The 25,525-nt window shown below is 37.8% G+C and overlaps 2 protein-coding genes across 4 annotated transcripts in view; both read right to left on the reverse strand.

The window, feature by feature from the left end:
• Positions 1–72: 72 nt before the first annotated feature.
• LOC145463787 (protein-lysine N-methyltransferase SMYD4-like) lies at positions 73–23,568 on the reverse strand. Of its 3 annotated transcripts, none has more exons than XM_081447583.1 (18): positions 23,198–23,568; positions 14,698–14,862; positions 10,563–10,728; positions 10,173–10,358; positions 9,704–9,830; positions 9,291–9,406; positions 8,654–8,778; positions 8,343–8,448; positions 8,014–8,077; positions 7,765–7,851; positions 7,509–7,585; positions 6,960–7,387; positions 6,549–6,622; positions 6,156–6,246; positions 5,638–5,958; positions 2,539–5,414; positions 1,387–1,589; positions 73–198 (listed from the first exon to the last, which is right to left on the reverse strand). In XM_081447583.1, the coding sequence occupies exons 2-16, from the start codon at positions 14,823–14,825 to the stop codon at positions 5,120–5,122; spliced, it is 2,391 nt and encodes a 796-aa protein (XP_081303709.1). In that variant the 5' UTR covers positions 14,826–14,862; positions 23,198–23,568; the 3' UTR covers positions 73–198; positions 1,387–1,589; positions 2,539–5,119. The 3 variants fall into 3 exon arrangements, with proteins under 3 accessions (XP_081303709.1, XP_081303708.1, XP_081303707.1); XM_081447582.1 differs by lacking the exon at positions 23,198–23,568 and adding an exon at positions 21,929–22,097; XM_081447581.1 differs by lacking the exon at positions 23,198–23,568 and adding an exon at positions 16,549–16,868.
• A 1,084-nt stretch (positions 23,569–24,652) lies between these two features.
• The window catches only part of LOC145462527 (aflatoxin B1 aldehyde reductase member 2-like), an 8,996-nt gene continuing 8,123 nt past the window's right edge, over positions 24,653–25,525 (reverse strand). The window contains exon 13 of the mRNA XM_081446054.1: positions 24,653–25,525. This exon is cut by the window's right edge and continues 72 nt beyond it. The gene's annotated coding sequence lies outside the window, so the exon portion shown is untranslated.

A 25,525-nucleotide genomic window follows, 5' to 3' on the forward strand; every position in this document is an offset into this window, starting at 1 on the left:
GGTTTTGATTTACGTTTCATTTCAGTCACTTCCCATTTCACGTGTGACATCCACCAACCACGGAGGGATAGCGAACCGCTTTCCATGACATGCGGGCTCAGCAAGTTGGGTGCTTGGTGTTGCCAAGTCTTAATGGGCGGTTTTATCTTTTGCTTGAGGGTAACAGTCTCAGTGGGCAGGCCTTGTTCTTCAAGATCTCTATGTCAGCAAAAAGAGCAACATATTCAGCTAAGTTTGGAGTGATTTCCCCCACTGTCATTGTTCCACACACTCCAAATCTACGTGTACAAAACGTTGAATTTCAAACTCGTATTTTACTCGGTATAATTTATATTGATATTGATTTGCCCTTCTGTTTATTAATTGCTTTCAGTTTTTCAATTTTTTTCAGTTTTTTTTTATTATCGCACACTATTTACAGAAAAAAACTTAACGTAAGATGGTTTACAATGATATAGGAAAAATAAATACAGATAGAAATTAACTACAAGAAACAATATTTAATTGTGTACAGCGACCAAAGTAGCCAATGAGCTTTCGAGTTGGTCACTGTCATGTAGATATAAGTTGGCGTTGGCCGCATGCTAAGTTCAGTTAAATTAATATTTACATTAAAGACGATATAGCTATTTAAGGGAAGGCGTTTATAGATATCAAAATATCACTTAGGCCCAGTTCAGACGTCGTGCTTTTGCCGTGCCGAACTAAATTCAAGAATTAAGTTCGACAAGAGCACGGCAGAAGCACGGCGTCTGAATCAAACTTTTGAATTAAGTTCGGCAAGCAATTAAGTTCGACAAGCTCTGCCGTGCTACACGACTCTGGCACAGCAGCGATTCAAACGTCGTGCTTCTGCCGTGCCAAACAAAATTCATAAATTACATTAATGAATTTTGGCGAGATTGCGTTCCCACGGGGAGTTAGGAGGAGAATTGTAACGAGGCATCAGTATATCCTAAATTTGGTTTGAATCTGGCACGACGTCTGAATCAGAGTTGTTTTTCTGCCGTGCCGTAGTCGAACCTAATTGCAATTTAGTTCGGCACGACAGAAGCACGACGTCTGAAGTGGGCCTTAGTAACATAAGTCTCCCCTCATAGGCATGCAATACGTGCAGATTAAAATGTTGACTCGACCGGCGATATCATCAACTTTTCGGAGTTAAATTCTAGCTTTTTCAACAGAACAAAGTGAAGGAAAATAGTAGAGAAAGTAATCTAAGAGCTGGTAAATGCTGATGGAAGAAATAAGAATTAAAGGAAATCTGTTTAAAACGTTATACTTCCACAACCCGTAATAACTTGAATCTTCGTCTATGATAAGTTTTCGAGTGCGCTATCTATGTGACAAACTATATATCCCTTGCATTTTAAGAAAAGAGCTGACCTTTCAATGGAGGCCAGCATTTCTTCTTGCAGTAAAGGATGGAGTAAGTTGACAAAGTAGAGCACAATCATTGTAATCATTGTCCAACGCCATCTTAGCAGTCCTCGTGTGAGTCCAAGGTATCTGGCTGTACAAACTACACAGTGAAAAGGCATTCTATTCTTGGTTTGGCGGCATGACCTGGGGCTCCATCTATGATGAAACTAAAACAGGATAGAAACCGATAAACTAAAACAGCGATAAAACAGAATAACAGAACAATACTGAAGGACTGGTTTTCCTGCAAATTTTGTAATCAGTATAAGAGGGATCTCAACAATGTTAACCGTCAACCAGGAAAGAGGAATATTCTCTATTTCTCTCTGTTTTATCACCGTGAACCATCATCAGAGCGTGAAAGGTCAAAATTAAACATTAAACCTTCAGCTAACACACAAATGCAATTTTAGTCACTACGCATCTTCACCAGTTAACCCCCTCCCACCCCACCCCCATTAAGAACCTGAGAGATTTCTACGTCAAAATGAGAGCTTCAAGCTGATTTCAGGATAATCTTCTGTCTGGATAATCCTCAATCCGTTCTGTTCGCGGTTTTAAAAGCTTATTTTTGATTACTGTACGAGCCTGCGATTAACGTTCCCTTGGTCAGCAAGGTAACAACGGTTCCTGGTTAGAGACAAAACTAGGTCAATACATAGAACGAGGCCGCCTTACAGGTATTTGCCAAATTTTTGATATTCGCTAAACTTTTCACAACCAAGAAATGCATTGATTCAAATTAAATAGGAGAAAGAGGCGTATTCTGTTACTGTTGAGTTAGAAGGAGAAGTAATTCAAATCAGAATCGAAGCCTTCAGTGTAGTTTAAATCCAGCGCAATAATGTATTTAACCTGACGTTGTCCACTTAAACACCCATCGCCAATTACAAGCTAAGACTACCACCGCCTTGGGCGGTCGTCACAGGTTCTCTTAGTTTGATCTGTTTTAGGGAGTTATGGAAACATTCAGCTTACCACAATAATAAAATATATATATCGGAGTTAACGTTGTATAGTCTTGAACGGCGAATCGAAACGGTTAAAATGACAGAAAACGACATCGTATTTGAAGGGTGTCAGTTTTGTTTCTCTAAAATGTCACTTATTACTTACCTTTGATCACATGATCTGCCCAAGACGGCTTGTTCCAGAACAGGGCCAACGTTAAAAACTCTTTTGAAAAAACACGTGCAAATGGAGAACGGAAGAAACAATAATTGGGCGGAGTTTGCGTACCAGTGGATAAAAGGTAGAGCACATGGACTGGTCTGTCAACTGGTTTGTTTCCGTTTCTTGACTGGTGGGCAAATACACTTGTCAAAACGGACGCGCGTTTACATACAATGACGTTTAAAAACGGCTGCTGGTTTGCCAGGTTCGCCGGATTGTTTAGACAAACACTTGCAGTCGGATTGAGGAAAGCTGTGTTTGATTGCCAAAACTATTTATCATCATCGGCGCACGTGCTTATATACGGAGAACGTAGTGGATAACTCTTCCTGTCGACCACTTGACTTTGCTAGCTTCCACTTCACCCGCAGATCGTAAGAACTGTCCAAACAATTTTCGTATACTTTTCGCTGTCTCTTGAAGGTCTTAAAAATATCCTCAGTTTTACATAAAGTTTAGCCTTCCAGCGTCCATTTCAGTGTTCCGATAGTTAATGCTTTAAAAATTTGTTTGTGTCACCTTTTTTTAGTTGGCTAATTTCAGAAGCGCAAAGAGATCTTTGAACCACTTGAAAAAGCGCGTAAATTGCGATTTCCTTGTCTCAGCCAATCGCATTGCAGAACAGGAATGAGGTAACGTGACACAACAAAGGGTTTAAACTCCGGCCTCCGAACATGTTGCTGACCTGATTATTAAGGGTTCAGTAAACTCTGAAGGGGTACCACGTGTACTTACTGAATAGTTTCAAGTTTTTAGCGATAAAAAGTCTAGAAACTTTTCTTCAGGGCCTTATTTCATTCTTCCATCTTAGTGTGTCCGGATGAACGAAATAATGGATGACCTAACAAGGGGAAAATTGGAGTTTCTTAACCGCTAGATGCTATAACAGCAAAGGTATTGAAGTCGTCTGGTAGAGACGCTTGGTAGCTAGATGAAATTAAAATGTTAAACGCTTCATGAACTGTTATTACATCAGGTGAAATGAAGGATGTGTTCTCAGTTCATCGCCACAAAACTGCACATATACTACCTTCCAGCCGTCAGGGAAGATAACAGCGCTGAACACTGAATTCTCTGTTAATGAATGTCTCATTGGACTATTCTATGTAGTGTTAGAAGCGCTGTGAGAATATTCCTCCTACATTCCCCTGGTATTACTTCAAATTTTACGCTCAGTAAGTTTACACGTTCAAGCAAAAATATCCACCATGCTTGAGTTAGCAGCTGTGAAACAAACCACCTGCCAGGCTATAACCTTTCGCCAGTTATGGTTTTTAAATCTTTTGTTGAAAAAGTACATATTTGTAAATAGACGGTCTTGATTTTTTGGAATAGCAAATTAGGAAGATCCCGTTATGCTGAAGGGAGATATCTTATGCAACACCTGTAGAGTAGTGGATTTCATTACTATATACTATATTTTTATTTTTTATTTTTCACTTTATTTTAATATATTTTTTGTTACCCTCGACCCTCGACATGTTACCCTCGACTCTCGACAATTAGATACACTCATTTTAAGAATGTTTTGAGTCTCTAATTGGATATGACGAGCCAAAATTGTTGTAAAAGGTTAAGGGTGCTTCGTCACCCCTTAGTTTCTCATGTGTAGTTTTACGAGGCAAAATGAAGGTTACACTGGACAAGCCTGACCTGATAAAGACATCAACAACAACAACATGATGTTAAAGCGTTTTGAACTTTAATTCAATCACCTCGTTCAGTAAGAAAAGTCGAGTATTCTAGAAGGAAAGAGGCCCTCGCAGTCTTAAAGAAAGAGCGCGAACTGTGTTCTGCACATGTAGAGAAACAGGAAGTAGAAACGCAAGGTTCATTCATCCTCCTGGCTCAACTTTAAACATATCTATTTCTTAAGTTATTGTAGTTTTTGTCACTTTCTATGTAAATGTGTTTTAAGTGTTTAGAGTGAATAAAGCATTGTAGGCATTTTTCATCTCAAATCCTTGTTCTAAACAATGACATTAGTAGTTTTCTTTTAAACAACACAATAAATTCTACCTCGTTTCCAGTATGAATTCTAGTTCTTCAATGTTCTTTACTTTTTGCTCTACTTGTATATAGTATTTCTTGGAATCTCTCTGATTTACGTCATACTCTATAGTCTACTATTTCTTGCTGTTTTTTTAAACAAAACAAGTAACGCGTTCTTTTTAAAGACACTTTCTCCCTTACAGGAGTTGACACATAAATAACTCAACACCAAATTGTACACCAAACTTTTAGTATAAAAGATACTTTCACAAAATCGTAACAAAATTCTTTCATATAAACCCGTCCATTTTTAATTTCTTTTTTCTTTCTTTTCCTTCCATCTAACTGATAACTTGGGTCCTGGAAGATTGTGTGACTCAAGTGAATTCGATTTGCACCTCTCGTCACACAATCGTATCACCCGAGTAGCACAAACGTCTAACTAAGCCGGAAACAAAAGACGAAAAAAAACTTTTTATTCTAGAAATGTCCGACAAGTATACTTTAAAGCCTAATAACCCTTGCGTGACCGTCACGTGCTGTTGTTTCTGGAATGACCGCCAACAGCAATAAGGCAGCGTTTCATCTCACTCAGTTCCTTCACGTCTGGATTGCTCCGTCCATAATGGCGTGACAAAAGACTAGTGGCTTTGTCGATTGTAGAGAGTGCTTTTTTGACTTGTCTGTCGTTGAACAACAGCTGCGAGAGCTTGTGAAGTTCGTGTGCGTACTCCACGCTTGATGAACCGAACGCTTTTTCCACCGCTTCACAGCTGCGAGAACAGTAATGAGAAGCTTTCTTGAAGTTGCCATTCATGGCGTAACACCTGTGGGAACCAACAGAGAAGAAGTTGAAGAATGTTGCGTGACTCAAATAACAGATAAAAGGCAAACGAAAGGTTAGCCTAAAATGTCAGACATCTCCCGCCCTCATCCAATCACACCTTCTTTCCTCTTGGAAAGCACAGGTGGCTGCGGATCTTTACCTTCTTCTAAGCCTGACCACAAGATAAACACAAAAAGGTTTTTCCACACAGTTAAAACTAGTACCTTGCAATGGCATCGTGTGTTTCAGCCAGGTCCTTGTTATACGCATGAAGAAGAATTTTCCGCCGCCGCAAACATTCATGGAACACGTCAAGGGCCTCCTTGACTCCAACTCTTTCTAACAACCGCACTCCCTTAATAAAGAGCAACTCTGCCTCGCGCGCCAGTCTGCACTCATCCAGCATGTTTTTCTCCAAGTTACATTCGCGGTTCTGACACGTTCCAATGACTCCATCACTCACAGGGAACAGTTTCATGGCATGCTTACACTGAGGACACGCAAAGGCAGAGAAACAGAGTCTCTTGTTCTCCATTTCTTCGTCACTGCAAGAGACAGTCCCCAGTTAGATTACCAAACAGCTTCAATACGTCTGTCTTACTAGAACTAAAGAACAACTAATTTCTCTAAAAGAAGAATTTATAGTCTGACCCTGCAATTGAATTACTAAGCCACTGTCCAGGTACAAGCTCAGGACAGAATAATGAACGTGAGTGAATGAGGTCATGAGATAACAGCTTACCTCCTGCAGGCTGTGCACTGACAAGTGAAAAAGTACTGTTTGTACAGCAGCTTTTGACGATCTTCACGACCCATACGACTTACATGAGGACCTGTCCAGGAACAAAGACAATAACTAAGTTAAGTAGGTGAGAGAAACCAAAATAACCTGTTGCCTTCAAAACCATTAACACCAAGAAAGAGTGACATTAGACTTGTTTTTGGATACAACATCAGTACGTGTATATCGTCCAGCACTGGGCAGATAGAGAATGAGAATAATGAGATATCAGCATATACCAACAATTTCTCAGAACCCATGCTGAACAAAATCCATGGCAGAAGGGAGAAATAAATCATTTGGCAATAACATTTCCAGCACAATTATTAGCTTAACCCCAGCAGTTGTACTTACCATAGCAGTGAGATATCTCCGAGCCTTTGGCAATGTTATGTGTTGCTCTCACCACTAGATGGCCATCAACAAAGCTGAATTTGAAACAAAGTAAACTTTTAAATATTTACACAGGTGTAATTAAAATTAAATTCATTAGCTAGAAACTAATACCAGGGAGCATCACTAAAAGCAGGTTTACATCAGTTGCATTGTAAAAGAATTTCTGCATGTGTCTCTCAACACAGTCAGAGATAACAAAAATATCATGTATGGGATCTACTGTAACTCTGTAAGCTGTGTGATCCAAATCAGAACTGCTTTCAGTTTGGACACACTTGGCTACGATAACTGCCAAGCCAAGAGCATGTATCGTTTGCATACCCTCTAGTTTCACAAAAATTTCAAGACATTGTAGAACTATACACTCACCTAACAATGACATCCGGATCACAGGCATGATTTAGCAATGACGCTGTTGGATACACAGCAGTTGCTATCCTCTTCTGTTCTCTGGATACAACATGATCTTTGGATGGAGGACTGGTCTTCAGATGTGTTTTGTCTTCACCAGTTGACACAATAGCAGTGATGGCATGTACATTGCAAGCCATCTGTTGAGAGTGATGAAACAGGAGGCAGCCTATCACATCCCCTGCTAAGGAACTTGTGCAAGTCTCGTTAGGGAAAAAGCTCTGGAAGTTTTGAACATTGTAGTATTGTTCAAGGTGTTCATGCTGCAGCTCGTGTGGTTGACACAGCCTGTTCTTTGTACAGTTCTCACAGCTCACTGGTCTTTGATTTAAATCCTCTTCTCTAACCATGACACCTTCAAGAAACTCTGCTAGTAGCACACAGTTCTGAAAATGAATGAGATGAGATTTACTTTGGTGCACCTTAAGCTACATGCAGTGCTGTAGACATTAAAACATTGATAGTTTTAAAGTGTAGTGAAGTAAAACAAAAATTTACAGTACATACCAGAGCATGAGACATCAAGGTATTCACAGGTTGTAACTCTGTGTTGGTCACCAGAGAAAACACTGAGCCATAATCACCTGTAAACAAAGACACACTGTGTGACAAATATGACGTATCAAGAAGAGTGGTATAAGAGTTAACTAAACTTAGCAAAGTACATGTAAAGGTATCCTGCATTAAGTTCACCTGAAACTAAAGACTATACACAAAAAATCTATTCAAAGAATATGTGAAGACCATTGCAGCAATGACCTACCTAGGTATTCTCCCTCTGGACCACAACCAGACATTCTGCTGATATTTGTATTTTCAGTCTTCTTACTCGATGATGCCTGTAAAAATTCTGAAAACAAATGAGAAAATTAGTCACAATAAAACACTCCAATTTAATCCAAAAACAGAGAACAATATGATCAGGATTAACTCTGTGATCAGCATCTAATTTCTTGTTACAGAAATAAGTTGCCAAGCACGTGGAAGTAAGAAAAATCTTAGAAAAACTTACCAAATATGTTCTCGGTTCCTGTTACCAGAAGGATTCTCAGTGACAACTGGAAAAAGGTGTCCATCTACAAGACACAAACATCAAAACATTTAAACACAATATTCTTGGTTGATGCTATCTGTCAGATTCAAATGAGAAAAATTCTGAGGGCTCCACTGGGGTCACATCTTGCAGCCACTTGTGAGATATTTACTAAGGACAAAACAAAATATGAGAATGTACGTCGTCCCCAGCAAAAAAAAACCTGCAAGTGACTGCAAGGTAAGACTCCCCACTCATTTGACAAATCAGATAGCGCTGTTAATGCAGGTGAAAGACACAATACCTACCATTTTCAAAAGTGGACCAAGGCTACATTCTACTTTGTGGTACTGTGACCAGGCTTTGTCACGACAAGACTGGGAACAATACTGCACTTCACAGCAGAGACGACATCTAAGTAGGTAATAGAAACATCTGTTAAACCTGGAAAAGTTGCATTTAAACCAAATCATGGTTGAGAAAATGAATCCTCATCCAGACAAGTTGAGAGATGTTACATGTTTTGGTTTCCAACCCAAATATTCAGGCCATTCTGTATCTCTGACAGTTTTTCTAAAATATCTCTTTTACATCAAATATAAGTCTTATGTCCACTTACGGAAAGGGAGCTACCAAAGGCTGGAAACAACAGTCACAATGAGAGAGAGTGTTTTCTGGTAGAAGGACTGCAGCATATGGTGGTTCAGAGATTAGTGTATCACCAGCACGGATATCATCTGAAGCCTGCAGGTGATCAAAAAACACATTACAAGAGTTCTATAGCCTGGGATAATGAACATGTAGCAAACAACATTGAAAATTGAGACTTGCACATATGAAAAAAGAATAAAGATCTCAAACTCAAAATGGGCAAGCATGAAGTTTGGCAAAATAAATTTTATAGTAAATGGTTTGAACCCAGGAGTATCAGTAGTTCGTATAAAATAAATTATGTTCACCACCCCATTAAATAAAAAAATCTAAGCCAAATTCTAGTTCATTTGTTAGAAAAGTAAGATGTCTACAGAACAAGGCTATATAGCAATTAGTTTTGAGATATTGTAAATATGCGAGTCATAATAATAATAATAATAATAATAATAATAATAATAATAATAATAATAATAATAAAAGTTGTTGTTGTTGTTGTAGGATAGCAATATTGTTCATTTCTTTTTTAATGTAAAGAAGCAACATAATTATTTTTTATTAATTTTGATCCTAAACGTAATTTGCATTTTCTTTTCAAAACTAACCTTTAGAAATCGGCCTTGAGTAGCAGAGCAGTTGATTTCAATTAATCTCGATCCATTAGCTATTTTGTCATGCAGTCCTCCTGTAACTGATGGTATGTTTGTTGATGCATCACCACCTTCAAAACAACAAAAAATTGCAATCAGTACATAGTCTGCATGATTCTATCCAAAGGCTAAATCAACATCACTTTATAGGGGCAAGGCATTAAACAAGTAGATTCTCCTTCTGGGCAAGTAACTTTTCATTCCCACTTGCTCAATGGCCAGGTGATCAGGCAAGTCGTCTGCCAACTAAATCATTGAAAGAGCAAACTAAGACTTTCCCAGGGCAAGCAATATCTGAGAGATACTTGTCCTAAGGGCAAGCTGGAATTAACTTTTTTTTCAAGCCCTGATTAAGTATCAACATTTACCATGATTTAAGTTCTGAATAAATGTTGACAGCTTCTTCTCACAAGCCTTCTGAAGGCTGTCAAGCTTTCCACTAGGCGCTTGAGGGCACTGCAATGACGAAGCCTCTTGGATATCATTTAGACATGTCTGAGACCAAAGAGACATTAAAAAGATTACGACATTACCTAAGAGTCCTGTAATATACTGAGGGTAACTAGTCAGGCAATGAGGCAAACATTGTTAATGAAAGTTCTCATCATCAGAAATATCACTGGATTCAATTAGTGGTTAGGAAGGAATCTCTACTGGTTTTTCTGTTTAGATACTGTACCTCAAACTTGGTGGTCTTTGTTTTCTTCTTCAAAATTTGAGCTTCCAAATTGAGGGTGCAGCTCCTCTATGGGTGTGGCTTACACATGGGCTTATACATGGGCTTTTACAGCACTCATTATTATTTATCACTATAACTGACAGTGATCTCATCCATACCTTGTATTCCTGTGCCTGAAAGAGGATCTCTGCTCTTCTGGTATACAAAGCCACAAGGCTGAGCTGGCCAGGAGACCTACTGGTGTTGTCAGCACTGTCTGACAAAGCCAGATCACACATGTTACTTTGCTGGTTGGCAAGAGGCTTCTGGTTTTCAGCATTGTACAAGAGTGCTTGCTGAATGGCCTAAACAAATTCAATAATTGACAAAGGTCTGATGTCAACTGATATTTAAGAAAACAGCCAAAGAACAATTGCAACACTAAAAGATCTTAAAAGCTTACCAATATTACTTGAAAATACTCAGGTACTTTTTCAACTCTCTCATTACCACTACGTTTCAGAATTTACTCATATTTCAAATTGTTCAATTTAAGTATTATCCATTACCAGTGAGAAGGAGATCACAGCTTTCTTGAAATCCCTTCGCCCGAAATGTTCTTCTCCCACACACACATATTCCTGGCCATTTCCCGCAGACCTTAGTTTTTGTTGAACCCTGGTGTTCAGAAGCTTTTGTATCTGCTCAACTATTTCTTGAGCTACACCACTATTTCTGCAAAGTGGGAAGACAAAAAAATAGATTATAATGATTGCTAATAGCCACCACAGTGGGAGGACAGACACCACTCCCCAGCAAATACTTGTTGCTTTGGTCCAGACAGTTTATAGCTATGTATAGTGGAAGCTATGGGGCAAGGAACTAAGCATAGTGGAAACTATAAAGTTTAATTCTGATTTCTTGAACCCTCGATTTTTCAATTCTCCCCATTATTCAAAGCACTTTTCTTCTCAGTTGGCAAAAAAGTTACAAATGTAGAAGACATTTACTTGGATTTTTCAAACCTACAGATTTCTATAAACCACTTTCTTGTACCCTAGTTGGTTTTAAAATGCAAGATTCTACTGTGCCATTATTGTTACATGAAGTTGCAGGACAATTTGTCCCTTAAAAGTCAAAAGCCATGCCATATGCCTCCCAAGATCAAAGCTGTTTTGTTTTGTTTAAAATATATCCAGCCTGCTACTGCTGGAGTCCGTTATTTTTCAAACAAAGAATTTTATCCCAATTCATTCATATTAGAAAACAGACAGTTTTGTTTTAACCATAGATATTCCTCAAATCTTTTCACTTAAATTGTTACTATCATCACTAAAGTTATTTAACAAAAAACTTAAGCTATTCTCTCATGCCCATAATCTTTCAGCAACGTTCCAATTACCCATCAAGTAAAATTTAAAGAAAAAACTGCACATGAGCAGCATCTGTTGTTGCAGATAATTGTTATGCAATGTCATACACATTTTTGGCATGCCTTTACTTGACCCAGCAAATGCCAAACTGCTTTCCCAAGTTACTCTGCAACACCATTATAAAACCCTGTTTTTCTTCCATAAAATAATTATTAGAAGTTACCTTCTTTAATTCTCCCTTCAAAAATATGTCTTGTTTACTTGTTTACAAGCATAAAAGGTGAATAAAAGAGAGTACATAACTTAAAACATACTTGGAAGTAAAATGAGACTTCACATTATGCATGCATGACTGGTGTAGATATGCACGTGTACCTGCACGTTGCTAAACATGCACCTCTGCTAACACTTTGACCCTGTTGTGTCTCTGCTAACTGCACGTTACTTAGCATGCACATGTTTTGGCCCTCTGTTTAGTTTAGTGTCTCTGCTATGAAGATATGTGAATATGCTACAAGTTTTATCAGTTGTACAATAAAGAGATATCACTGAATAGAAGACCCTTTAGGTTGATGTTCTATAATATTGTGCATTAGACACCAAGTTTTGGTCACTGTTTAGCAATAAAAAATGTTTATATACAAAATTAAATGCTTGTGTGTGCCAAAAGCAACCACAGCACTGTTTTATGTGCTTTCTTTTTCTGGGCAGCACAAAGGCACAATCTTGGATAGGTCAAATGCAATTCAATTAACTTTTTTGACTCTTAGTCTTTATATAGCCTCTTTGTCCCTTTGCAAGGGCTACAGATGAAACAAATAGTCTCCTAAGGCCACAAAGCTGGCTCAAATGCTGAACATAGATGGGCTGCAGTAAACATAGATCAGAGTCCACTGCTTCAGTCCACTCTCTGACAGATAATCAGTTTGCGTGCACTACACCACAACATTGTTCAATGAAGCAATTACTTTGAGCACAGCCAAAGTGATGAAGGAAATATATGAGAATGAAATTAAAACAGTATTTACTGAAATAAAAAAAACACAGGCACTTACAAGTGTGTATAGTAAATGTACATCTACAGAGTGACAGTTTCAAGTATGACAATCAGTAAAATTCCAGTAAAACCAAAAAGTTCATTTCTTAAGAGTGCAAGCCTCATTCCATTCCCTTTATTGTTTTCATAAGGCATTGAAATTCAACAAACATCTGTCTTATCAACAAATTTGCAAGAATCAAATGTAACCATCTCAATGTGATGTGTACATTATAAAATTTAATATGGCAGTTTATTGTACATGTACATGAAACTCTAAGGTTACTAAAATAACAGAAACAGTATGATATGATATGAGTATGTTAATTTGCAAAAAAAAAATCATCACAACAAAAACAACAAACATTACAAAAGCATGTTTCAAGAGTAGGAAAGTGATGTGTCCAAAGAGAAATAAGAAGCAGGCAGCATCATTTTGTAAACAAGATGATAAGTCAGTTCTTATAGTATCAAAATTCTGAAACAAGTAGAACAGAGTACAAAAATTATACATCAAGGCTATAGGGTGAATAGTTAATCAAAATTTTCTTTTGCCTTAAGCTTAACTTTAATGTTGCAGCTTGAAAAACTAATGCTAACAAAGGGTTAGCTTCAACCCTAAAGAGCTAATTTGAATATAGGAAAATAAATTGGATAAAAGGACAATGAGAAGATTTTGCATAGATAATTTCTTAAAAACCAAATGCAATCAAACTATTCGGTTGTGAGCCTTTTAAAAATAAGTTTGACAGCCAGCTTGGTACAGGCAACACCCGGTGTTACCCAGAAATTCAAAAGAAGAGCCATGGAGAGATTAGCATCTGCAAAATTAATTTCTACACTTTCTGCCTTTCATTACATAACAGGGCTTCTTATTATGCAGTAGTTCATAACTTTAGAGAACCAAGCATAAATATTTTTGACGGAAAATAACGAGGTGCCATGTTAATTTCAGCATACCAGCTATTGGCAGTATTGCACAAGTTGACAAAAGTGGTGGGGCTTAGTTGGTCTATGGAAAGAAACTAATCTTTTACATGTTTTAACATCAGATATGTTGTATTGAATTTGTATGTTTTTATCAAATATCTAAAGGAAAATATCCTGTCTATTTATCTGATACGAAAAATCCTGTGAACTAAGACGATGTCTACCTTGTCGTTTTAATGCAGTACGATGTCTATTTCATGTGTCGGTGAAAGCTGTTTCGCAACTGTAACGAAAATTGCAAGATCGACCTCAGCAAAATAAATGAATGCAGATCCATGCCTCTCGTGATCAGCTTCTCGAAATTCTGATCAGTGATTTTCTGCATTGAAAGTTTAAAATATGAAAAACAAAACAAAAAAATCAAGCGGGCTAGATCGACCACCTAGCTAACTATTTGCGAGCTACATACAAGTTGGAAATCATTCCATGGAAAATAAAGTTCGTGTATGAGTTGGACTTCGAGTCAAAGCTCAAACTCGATATCCAAGTGGAACTCGAAGTCCAAACGGAGGTTATCGGGATTCCCCTGGACAAGCTCTCGGCTTGTCAAAGCACACGCTTTCTGTGCAGTGTGGCACGTGCGGTTCAGAAATCGATCAAGACCTGACAGGTATCTAAGTATAGAAAAGCAGCACCTGAAAAATTTCGCTTGAATCGAAACAATTAGTCATGTTGATGGTTTTTCATCCAAATAAAGGTGCGGACCATCACAGCTCCTGGTAAACAGAAGGGCCCGAACTTCGGCAAACGTTCATACATATTTTATTGAGAAGCAACATAAAGGATTTTTTCTTGCTGTTTCTTGATGAAAGCAAGACAAGGGCAAGAAACGGGCCATACAGAAGCAATGAGAAATATCTAAAGCAAATTTGTTTATGGAATATTTAAATCAATAAGATTTCAGCCTGAAAAATAAACCCAGTTGAACAAACAAGACTTTCAATGTTGTGGTCGTTGCAATGAGGTACACCATTCCCCAAATTTTATGGAAATTTCTTTAAAATATGAGTGCTTAACGCCGCTAAAAAACCGAAAATAAAAAAATACTGATGTAAATATCAAATGAAAAAACGATTCTTTTGCACACGGGGAAAGCCTTTGTGACTCAGTGTTCTAATGCATCTCGCAAAGTCGCTTACTGATTGCAGGGTCACTTAAAATTTTACTTATTATGAACTCGATTCAAGGCTTAGAAGACAAGGTTCGGTTATATATTAAAGGTTTAAGTATAGCCTCAAATTTACTTTTCAAGACCTTACCGAATGTAACTAGAATTAAGCCCGAAAAACAAAAAATAGACCTTACCGTATAATGTATTTGCAAAACTTGTATCGCTCGCCGTCGGTTTTTAGCTTGCCAAACTCCTTTATATATGGTCCTCGAAGCTGTTCCACCACAAAATTCTCCCATTCATCTTTCAAATGCAGTGCCATTGTTGTTTTTTGCGCTTGAAAGTCCCTTGTCGACCCTCTAAAGTAGAAAAAGAAAAATGAATGTTCTCTCCTCCTAGAAGCGAGCGGGAGCGCTGGATGATGAAACTGCTGCAGTAATATTACTTGCAAAACCACTTGTCAAAGTTCTGTTAGTAAACAAATTCTGATTGGTCAATTGAGTTAGGGAGATTCCTATTAACCAATGAGAGTAGTTCTTAGATTTTGACGTCTTATTCCCAATCTCCTGACGGTAGGTCACAGGTCAGGCAACTTTATCACGCCACTCCAACTTCCTTACTTTCACATTTTGACAGCTCGCTTTTTCCGCTTGAATGATCTGTTTGTATAGGTTGCTTTGTGACAGCCATGTCTCTTTAATCTCAACAAATGACATAAAATGCTAATTTTTCTGCCACCCGTGTATTTGCGGTACATTTTTGACGCGCGACTGATGAAGCGCGCGTGGCCTCGCGTTTGTCACCGCGGTAAGACGAAAGGAATCCGTCCCCTAACACACCCCCAACACTCCCTCAAAACTGACCAATAGCAGACCAAAGCTTGACAAGAGGCAACAACGGAGACGAAAAAATCTGAATAAATTTCTTAGTCTATACAAGTGAATATTGCAAACGATTATTGGTTTTCTCAGTTTAAAGAGTAATATCCAGGTTTAAAAATTAAAATATGCTTGTTAGGAATACAAGAGTCGAAGACAGTACTCCGGGAATACTAAATAATGAATATTCGTTGTTCAAATCCAAGAGTTTATTCAACCAAGGTAGAGAACTGAAGGCACAACATTTGTGGCGACTGAAACTACCACAACAAACACAGCGATTAATTGTGTATTTTTGAGAGTTTGCTTTAATTTTTTGGTCGAGACCCCTGTTTGAAAGGGCAACTTTGTTCTGATGAAAATAATATTTTGTGGCACTTTTCATTACGACTAAGGAGTTTTCGTATTTTTTTTCATCGACCTTGTGCTTTCGAGATTAGAACATTCGAGCCCTTGTAGTGCAATTTAAGACCACACATGCAGGGTAAAATCAAAAAAGAAAAATATTAATACTACTGAATGAGGCCCCTGCTGAGTGAATAAATTCTTATCAGGGGACCAGTTGAAACATCATGTGGAGGAGTACAAAGATCTTGAAGATTCGTGAACTTAAATTTGTCCCAGCTATTCACCTTCGATGTTTTAATCTTAGGAATCATTCAGCAGCGAAAATATAAGATAACTAGCTTGCTACAAATCTGGACTTGGAGGTAAACGTTCAAAGTTGCGTAGGATGATTGATGCATGCTGTATCAAGCTGGTTCGGTTGTACACTTCGAATTGGGCCTGAACAACCGACTTTCTTACGAAATAATTTGCTTGATATATCTGATTTCTTTTAACAACGCTGTAAACGCGAAATTTTGCCTCGTCACTACAACATTAATATCTCAACAATTCTAATTCAAATTGAATAGCTTCGCACAAGTTTCAGAGCTTTTCAGCCATGACTCGCTGTTCCTACGTGACCTCTACTGATTTCCTGGTTCTTTTGTAAAACATTCGAGGAAAAGACGGAAAACGTTCTTACTAAGGCCAAAAAATCTTAGTTTTCAGAATTAAGTTAAAAAGTATTTCATTTCTGCGACCCAAGAACTCTAGCAATATTGTGTGGTCTCTTTTCTTGTCATCTACTAAACTGAATATAATTGAGATCTTGTGACTTACTCCGCACGTGAGCTGAACAAACCCTTTGTCTCACAACCGACAAACCTTCACCAAGCAAAAATGAAGAACGTCTGTCAGTGATATCCAGTTGCTCTGCGATGTTGCATGTGTAAGATACTAAATGAGTTACCACAAAGTCTGTATGTATTTATACCTCTTATATTAATCCCATATCATGTTTCATTGGCCATCTGTGATGTTTTACGTCAGTCAGAAACTCATTGGGGCGGGTCGCATGAAAAATTCTGAGTTCTTAGTTGTTGTCAAATATTAAATTTTCAAATCTTTGATGTGATTTCGGTAAGGTGGTGCATTCACTGTGTTATGTTATTTACAAATTGTATATAATCTATATAAACGTGAGCGCCAAAGGAAATGCCATCAAGCCCGTATTTTAATGCAAATTTTTCCGGATTTGAGAGCTAGAAATCCGAAACAAAATACGTTAAGCCAGCGGTTTCGTCATGGCGTCTGCCTTATTTCGTAACCGCTCGATGACAGGGCACTTAACACGAAAATATCTTATCCTCGATTTTCAGCATCAGTACAAGAAAAAACTGAAAAATAATAATTGTTAGTTAACATATAGAAATACACAAAGTTATTTGTTGCAGTATTGTGTGTGTCATGCGACTAGTATGATAAGAATTCCCTTCCGTGTTACCTGACTATAATAGTCGCTTGCGAAACAGGCATCTATTTGCAACTTGCGGTGCCAAAGACAAATTGTGACGAAACAATATTAAAACGACTGTGAAGCTTCAAGAACATCGGATTAGAACCACACTGCACAGTAAAATAAATGGTTTGAACATGAATCATAGCTGAAAACTTTGTTAAAGTTGTTCAAGAGCTACGTTTTTTTTTTTCAACTGCATTTTGTTCTAACTCAGTTTTATCAATCCAATTTCGTTAATACTCAATAGCTTTAATTAAAAATTAAAACACGGTTTTGGCGGCGAGCTAATAATGGAATACTGAAGATTACCACTGTTTGAAGTAAATTAAAGCCATGCATGTGAGGAGTTCGTGTAAAGCAGTTAAAAATTTAAAAAAAAAAAAACAAGATATCAGCTACGCTTGATTTTCAGCAGCATTGAAGTATTTCACACTGAGTGGAATATTTCGTATTCAATATTAGTCGGCACGGACCAATTAAAAACGGGGATCTGGAGCAACTTGGAAACATCAAACCTGTTGTCCTTTCAAATTCAGTTAAAGTCAAAATGAAATGACCACAATTGATGTTGTTGAAACGTCCTGCAGTGAGATTCTAAATTAGAGATCTTGGAGATTCGCTGATATAAAATTCATCCAGTTACATGCAATTTCGAGAGAAATTGTCTTAAAATGAGACTTAGAAGCGAGGAAATAACTCGAAACGGCTCAGTGAAATCTGTAAAAGCCTGTAAGGGTTTCTTTAGTCTTCTTCCCAAAGCAATTTTATATGTAGCACTATTCATTATGTACTTTTTAATTATGGGAAATAAATAAACCGGCTAAAGTAATCTTCTGAGCTGATTACACAATTCAAAAAATGCTAAAAGAAAGCTCTTGTGCACTATTGCCGCTAAATTTGACTGTCTTTCGTGGCCTGTCGTCAGTACTGACAAATGGTGGAAAATATCATGACTAAGGCAGTTTTATTTGCTTGAGTTTTTTATTTGCTAGCAGTGGTTTTCTTTCCCCCTTAAAGAAAAACAACAACCAAAAAAAAGGAAACCAAATGACTGAGTCGAGTGCTTCAGTTTGCCTGTTACCAGCTACAGTTCTGAAAAATAGCTTTTTTCGTAATTAAGGAAAATCACATAGTTAAATTCAAAGACGAAGCCCCGTAAGTTACAAATTTCTCAATTAAATTGAAAGAAATATGAATGGATTATATGTCAGTGGTCGCACTGCAGTAGCTTGCAGTGAAGGTCAACAAAACTAACAGCGCAAGTCGAGTCAGTGCAACTATAAATAGCGAAACAATTTGCTTCAGGTTTCTTCGAAATGCATGCAACGCACTATTCTCTGACGACTTTTTGTCTCTTCATTATGATTTTAATCTTAAGTTGTAGAAGTAAGTCAACGAAGGTCACAATTTGGATGAGCCGAAAGTCTTGGATATTGAGAATTAAAGAACGATGTATTTTTCAATTATGTATAAATGTTAATAAGATACAACAATCTTTTTCCTTACTTGACGACAATTACAAATTGACTATGGTTTGAATAAATGGGAAACAAAAGTCTTGCATCAATAAAGGGAACTGAACTTACTCGAACGTGAACGAGATGTATAAAGTGAACTGAGTGACAACTTCTCCACAAAGCTCAGGACTCTGCAAAGATTTCCTGCTGATCATATGTACATGTACTCTAAAACCCCGTCACAACATTTGAAGCTTTTTATACCTCTGTTAATTGACCCCTAATCACGTTTCACTTCATTAGTTAATTGCCTTGTCATTTTGGGACACTTGAGATTTGGCCGTTAGCGAGCGAAATTCTTGACGTAGGAATTATGTCATAACGTGGGAGGGAGCGGAAATCGGCCATCATGAAGTACACATGTACCTACAGCACTACAGCAACACCATGGATTTTATTGACAGTAACACATAAAAATCCCCGGCAATAATTCGACGTATAAAAACTTATTGACTTTTAAGTTGAGATTGGCAAATTTCAGTGATCTTCAGTCCAAAGACCTACAAAGTAGCTTTCACCACCACTCAATCCTGTTTTTCAAGACGGGGAAATCAACATCACGTTTATTTTTTCCGGTGCTTGGACATGCCTCAGTCATAATTTGGTTTTTCTCGGTTGCCCAATCAAACATTCGCGGAACCCCCAAGTAAGCGGAAATTCATTTAGACGTCAGACGTGATTCAATTTACATTAGGTACAAGGAGACACTATTTACTTTGTGCTCTCATTGACTCAGCGATCTCAAAACCTCTTTTTAATTCGGATCTGAGTCTTTCATTTGGTTTTACTTTATTTTGCACGTAAAAGGCAGGGAAATAACTCGAAAACCGCAAGGATCATTTACCCCCTTGGTTCGACTTTAAACATACCTTGTCTCTAAGCTATTGTAATTTTCTTTGCAAATGTGTGTCAAATGTCAAGGGTAAATAAAACGTTGTTGTTGTTGTTGTTGACTAAAAGTCACATTTTTCACCAAATCACCTAGCGCTGTTTCCGGGCTACTGTCAGTTTTCAAATACGTATTAGATTGGTCACATTGGTTGTCAACTCCTTCAAAATGATCAGAAGAACAAGAACTCCCAGGAAAAGGCACAGGACTACCTTTTTCAGCAGCTCACCAGTTTATTTATAATGGATATCATACTTTTTGAAATTCCTTGCCATATTTTTGCGCCACAGCCACTGTGGTTTGTTAACTGAATCTTCTCTTGAAGCAGGCGAACTGTGATATTTGAACAGAGAATCAAGGTTAATCAACAAGGTGAGAAAAACAAATCAACGGGAGATAGTCGTACGTGTTTGCTTAGAATGTAAGTTGCAGTCAAGGGACTTGTTACAGTCGAATGAAACTACATAGGACCAACCGAGGGGAAACGTGTTTTTGCAACAGGCGGAAATTCCCCGCGGGGATACAGAAAACAAATCTGGGTGTGACTCTATCTTTGTTTGACCCCTGGGAGATCATTCTGAAACAGTCCCACAGACAAGAGGAGAATGACAAGAAAAAATGAAATGTCGCAGATTTTATGCGGCAGTATGGCAGTGTTTTTTCATTCTTTTCGCCATGATAGATAAGGATATCGGCGTTTAATCTCTCTTACGATGACCAGCCCCGCCCCTTTCATATGGGAGTACGTCACCCCGAAGTGGTTAGGAGATTTGCTTTATAGGTTAGGACCTCATCAAATAAGACCAAATTGTTAGAAAAACGTTGATCCAGATCTTCAAATAAGCATTTAGCGCTCAAATCGGATTTATTTCGTAAGTGCTGCTCTGTATAACGTAAAAGAGAGGAACATGTTGCAACACTGTTGCGCTCAAAGTATTGCATACGGGTTTGTCTACCCTGCACGATCCATACCATTTTTTAGTGTTCAAAAAGAGATTTTGTTCATAGCACTCCCGTGCAGTTATGTCTGAGGCAAAATTGGCGAAGTTGGCGAACAAGGGGTACGAGTAAGTGATTTTCAAAGTTTGTAAGCATCTTTTTTAAATAGGGCCCAGCCTTGTTAGACCTGTTAAGGTGATTCCATTGAACTGTTTCGCGCATTCTTGCTGCGCGAAATTTCTCGCGCCAAATGCGCGCGTACGAACATGTCCTCGTTACTACAAGAACCACCAAATTAAATAATCAAAACTATTAAAACATCAAAGAAAATATGTGTCAATAGGTAAGGAGAATTGATCTCCTTGGGATAACACGACAAAGCGGCTGGACGTTTGATCATTCTCTTTGCATTCCTTCACGAACTGCTGGCATTTGAGTGTTTTGTCCGTCCTTGAGGTTTCCTCACGGTCTTGCATTACAGCACTCGTAAACATTGTGTGACCCTGAGTGTGCCCGTAAAAATCTGACCGGAATTGAAGGCGAAGGCTAATTGAATTAGTTAAGTTGATTTTGCTAACCATTTCCGTCGAAACTTCCTGTAAACTGTTATTGATCTTCTATTTTGAAATTCTGCCATGGCCTCCATGGTTCTAGAAAATCGTGCTGATTGCCTAATCTTCATGAAAATAATGCCCTTGATGACAAACCTAAACAAATGCACTGAAGACGTTTCCTGTACTCAGTGGTCGTAAAACTGGCTTATTATCTAGTACTTTCAGCAGGTATTGCAAAAAAATAAAGAGAGGTTTTGTCATGGAAGCATTCGCAGCTACTCCCAAATTGATTATCAATCCCTATTAAAGGGGTGTTGTTTTTGCAAGTTCTTACTCTGTGGTGTGGAGTAGTCGCTAGAAAAACTGAGAAAAAGAAAGAAACCTTTGGGGCCAAGTCTGTTATCATTGTAATGCAGGAGGTTATTTAAGAGGCCAGCTCTTAGAGAACTAATCACTTATTCCATCTGTTAGCCCTAAAATTGGTAGCGCGTTGTAAATGCCATGGTATCGTTATGGCTATTTCGTAGAATTTGGATTTCCATTTGACGACGCGTAGAGTTTGCGTCATATTTGGTTGTTTCACCTTGATTCGCGAAACGCCCGTGGAATGCTGTATGCATCCTACATCCTGTCCAAAAATAAGCTTTTTTAAAACGCTTTCCAAAACGTGGTTCTCCAAAAATAAGAAATTATAGAAAAAGATAAACTTATAAAAAATATAGACCTATAATTAAAACTGCTAATTTGGCTCAAATTTTGAAGTTTCACGCCTCCTAGCCCGTTGGTTTCCTTAGATCCTTACCTGGATAAACGTGGCCAGGGGCTTGTAGCTTCTACAGATAATAGATGAACACATTGAGGGTACAGGTTTTCGATCGTTCTGCAGTTAAGCTCGTTTCAATGATGTCCCTGCTAAAACACTTTTCATCCGAGCTTTATAAGGGGGATTATTCCAAAATCAAACTTGTTTCACCGGCTAAGCGTTAAAGAAGTTTGTGACTTGCTATTTAATTTTAACTAATTTGTTTTGAAAGCAATTAATACTTTGTTGATTTTCCAGGGTATCTCTAGTGTTGAGAGATCGAGAGGAAAAACCTCATTTCCGTTACTTCGTTATTTTGGTAGGGGTCATTAAATTTGAAACCGATCTCGCACAACATGATCATTACGCATGGAAAAAGCTTTTGCATAAACTAAGGGAAATAAAGATAAAAATAGCTCTGAATTAAATTTCTTTATGACCTGTGTCAAGCAAGAATTCGCAGCACAGTTAGAGAACCTCAGTTTTTTTGCCCAGGTTCTTCGCAGATGTAAAAAAATACTCTCTCGTTATTACTCACAGGTGTATATGTGATATCAAATACATATTTAAAATGATTTTAATTAAAATTATCACGGTCTTCAACAAGGCAACATATCATCTTCGGCCGCGTGTACTACAGGCTGACCCCCCAGTGTTGCATAAAGCTGTTAACAGGATGCGAAGTTAAACAGGATTGGTTTAAAATCACTAATAGTATAGTACAGGCAAACATCAAACAATCGATCGAGGACTGGGAGTCAATTGAATTTTTCAAAGACCCAGGATTATATAGCAAGTAAAAGCAAGTCAAATAAAGAGCTTAATTTAAGCAAATGACGACATGAAGAACAATAGAGAAATGTGATGAGGTTGTACGAAGCACAACTGTAGCGTGCGTGATTTCCTGCAGCTTTCCGTTACCCCCCGTTACCAGTCCAGTGGCAAGAAATTCAAGTTTGTGGCTTTTTTAGTTTTAGGACATTTGAGTATTTTATTGACCTAGGACTTGTTTTCCAAAAATTGCTTATCTGCAATGTTTCAATCTACTCCATTAAATTTAATATTTACATCGGCATTCAAGGTTGGAATAATTTGGTTTAAAAAGGCTCTGAGCAATATCAAGCAGGCACAAAATAGAAAATAGTCATATACTCAGCTTCTGTAAATCGGCTGTCATACTCTGATAAGACCTTTTAAAGCATGGTCATTTCAATATTAGTTTTTGAGAGACTTAAAATTACTGATTTTACATGTACTAGCACCACAAACCTGGCTCAGTGATTCCTGATCGCAGCAAATGCTTTGATTCTTCCTTGCTACTCCATCAAACGGAAGCTTGGCAGGCACTATAAACAAGAAGAGGTGAAAAAGCAGCTGATAAATCTAAGCGCATAGTGCGAATAGGACCGAATGGAGCAATTAAGCGAACCTAGGGCAATATTTTTTTTTATGGTAACCGCCGACTGGATGTCCTGTGACTTTGTTTTCGACTACTGACGCAAACACGGCCATGAAAAGTGCTTTTCTTTACCTTCTCATCAGTATCTCCCGAGGGTGGGTTGCCAGGTAACGAATAGATCACGTTATACAACTGAATACATTGTCCCTGTTTCTATCGAGTTAAGTTCGCTAGTATAGCTAGAAACACGAGTGAAAGCTAGTTTACGAGACTGTTAGAATCTGTGTTTCTATTGAGAAGTGCGGCGGCTTTTAAACCGCTGTTTCTTACACCGAAGGTGTTACCTAAAGTGCTTTATTCCCTTGCATGTTATTAAAAGTACATTAGCTTGCACTAAAAGCTATTAAAACCGTTTTCATTCGTAAATAAATGGGAGAATCTTTGCTGACTTAATTGTTTAAGTTTTATCTTAGTATTATGCAACTTTAAGTAGAGAAGACATCCGGCATGTTACAGTGTACGAACTGACTCCAAACTAAAACAAATTAAAACTCTTTGACTGTAATGTTGGCTTTTAAAAACTGGAAAATTTCTGGGTGACAAAAAGGGCTAATTATGCTGACCTTGAACATACTTCATAAAATAAAGTGTATTTTAAACTGAAGTGTATTCAATCCAAAAATACATCGGGCTCAAATCTCTCTTGACTCCTAATCCCTGCCACCTCTTTTCAATATATTTGAAGTTGACAAACTGAAACAATTCTTGCTCGATCAGAAACTGAAGCTCTTATGCTAATGACTATGTGATATCAAACACAGACTACAATGTTTGAGCAACAAAGCTTATTGAGATCGAACTATGGGTGTTGTGGGTGGGGAAGCGAGACTAGCTCTGAACTAGCTGAAGTTTGAGCGATATGAAAGCCGATCAACTGGAAAAGCTAAGTAAGGAATATTTTAAAAATGGATAGGGGTCTTGTCCTGTCATCACCTAATCAACCAAGATGATCTTTGTACAGCGTACAATAACGTCAATAACGCAAATATTGTAAAGAAACATTCCCCTATAAGCCGGTCATTTCTAGCGATTCGGTACAGACTATACAAATAACACATCGCGCAATATTTTGTACGATTCACGGACACACTGATAAACGCTGTTTTCGATATTTCCATGCTGTCAGTGTTATGTACATCTGACTGCGGGATACGGTGTCAAGTGCAGGGTAGGATTTTAGACGTCTAATAAATCACTTATTACTTACAATATGCAAACAATGTTTGTGTTCAATGAAAGAAGCACCTCAAATGATCATTTTTTTTATATAAACGTTTATTGCTAACACAAAAATGGTACATTTACATGCACTTATAAAGAACTAAAAATATATCCTACATTTCAAAATTTGGGAATATCAATCTATGTCATCCGATTACACCTTAACAATTTACAAAGTGTATTTTATAAAATAATCATTCTAATGAACTGGGAAAATTCCATATCGGTATTCCAACAGCCTGAGCAGAGGGGACCAGGAAAAAAAAGACATTTCAGGCTAATACAAGCAACATACGCTCTGAAATTACTAATCAGTGACTTAAGTGGGTCAAAGATAGCAAAACGTGACATCCTTCTACCGGATATGCAGATCAACGTCAGTTAGTCCAGTTAGTCACGTTTGGCATTTAGTGCTTTACGTTTTCCCGTTTGAGCCTGGGAATACATGTATTGTTCGCAAAAGGCGTTTTCTTCTTCTGGAACCAAAATATGCTGGATTAACAGTCTGAATTACGCAGGATCGTTTTCGTGTTTTTTGTTTGAGAATCTCTCGTCAGTTTGTATAGCCGGTCACAGATTGTGCGGACTAATCAGCAGATTTTCCATAACCATATATGTTAAATCAGAAAATTAGCGAACATGACTGGAAAAAGAGAAAAAAATAAACAGCTGGAAACCCTCAAATATGCACTGTCATAAGTCAGTAGAACTGAACTTATAATTTCTTTTACAAAGTCTGCAAGATTTTTGAGGATCTTTCTTCCTCATTTAGTTTACTGAGTTTTTGGCAACCATACCTAAGTGCTTTCATAATTTTCGCGCCCTATTTGTCTACATAAAACTTTTTTTGGCGGTCTTCGTTTCCTAGATTTTTTCACGAAATCTAACGTCTGAAGAGCCTTCAGTTATCACGAGGT

Source organism: Orbicella franksi, chromosome 12 (assembly GCF_964199315.1).
Source record: "Orbicella franksi chromosome 12, jaOrbFran1.1, whole genome shotgun sequence".
NCBI lineage: Eukaryota > Metazoa > Cnidaria > Anthozoa > Scleractinia > Merulinidae > Orbicella > Orbicella franksi.

Coding starts and splice junctions, on each gene's coding strand:
- LOC145463787 (XM_081447583.1), bottom strand. CDS start 14,825: ATGGCACTGCATTTGAAAGATGAATGGGAGAATTTTGTGGTGGAACAG. Junction 8,078..8,342: donor TTGGTCCACTTTTGAAAATG/GTAGGTATTGTG, acceptor TGTGTCTTGTAG/ATGGACACCTTTTTCCAGTT. Junction 5,415..5,637: donor ACACACGATGCCATTGCAAG/GTACTAGTTTTA, acceptor TGGTTCCCACAG/GTGTTACGCCATGAATGGCA.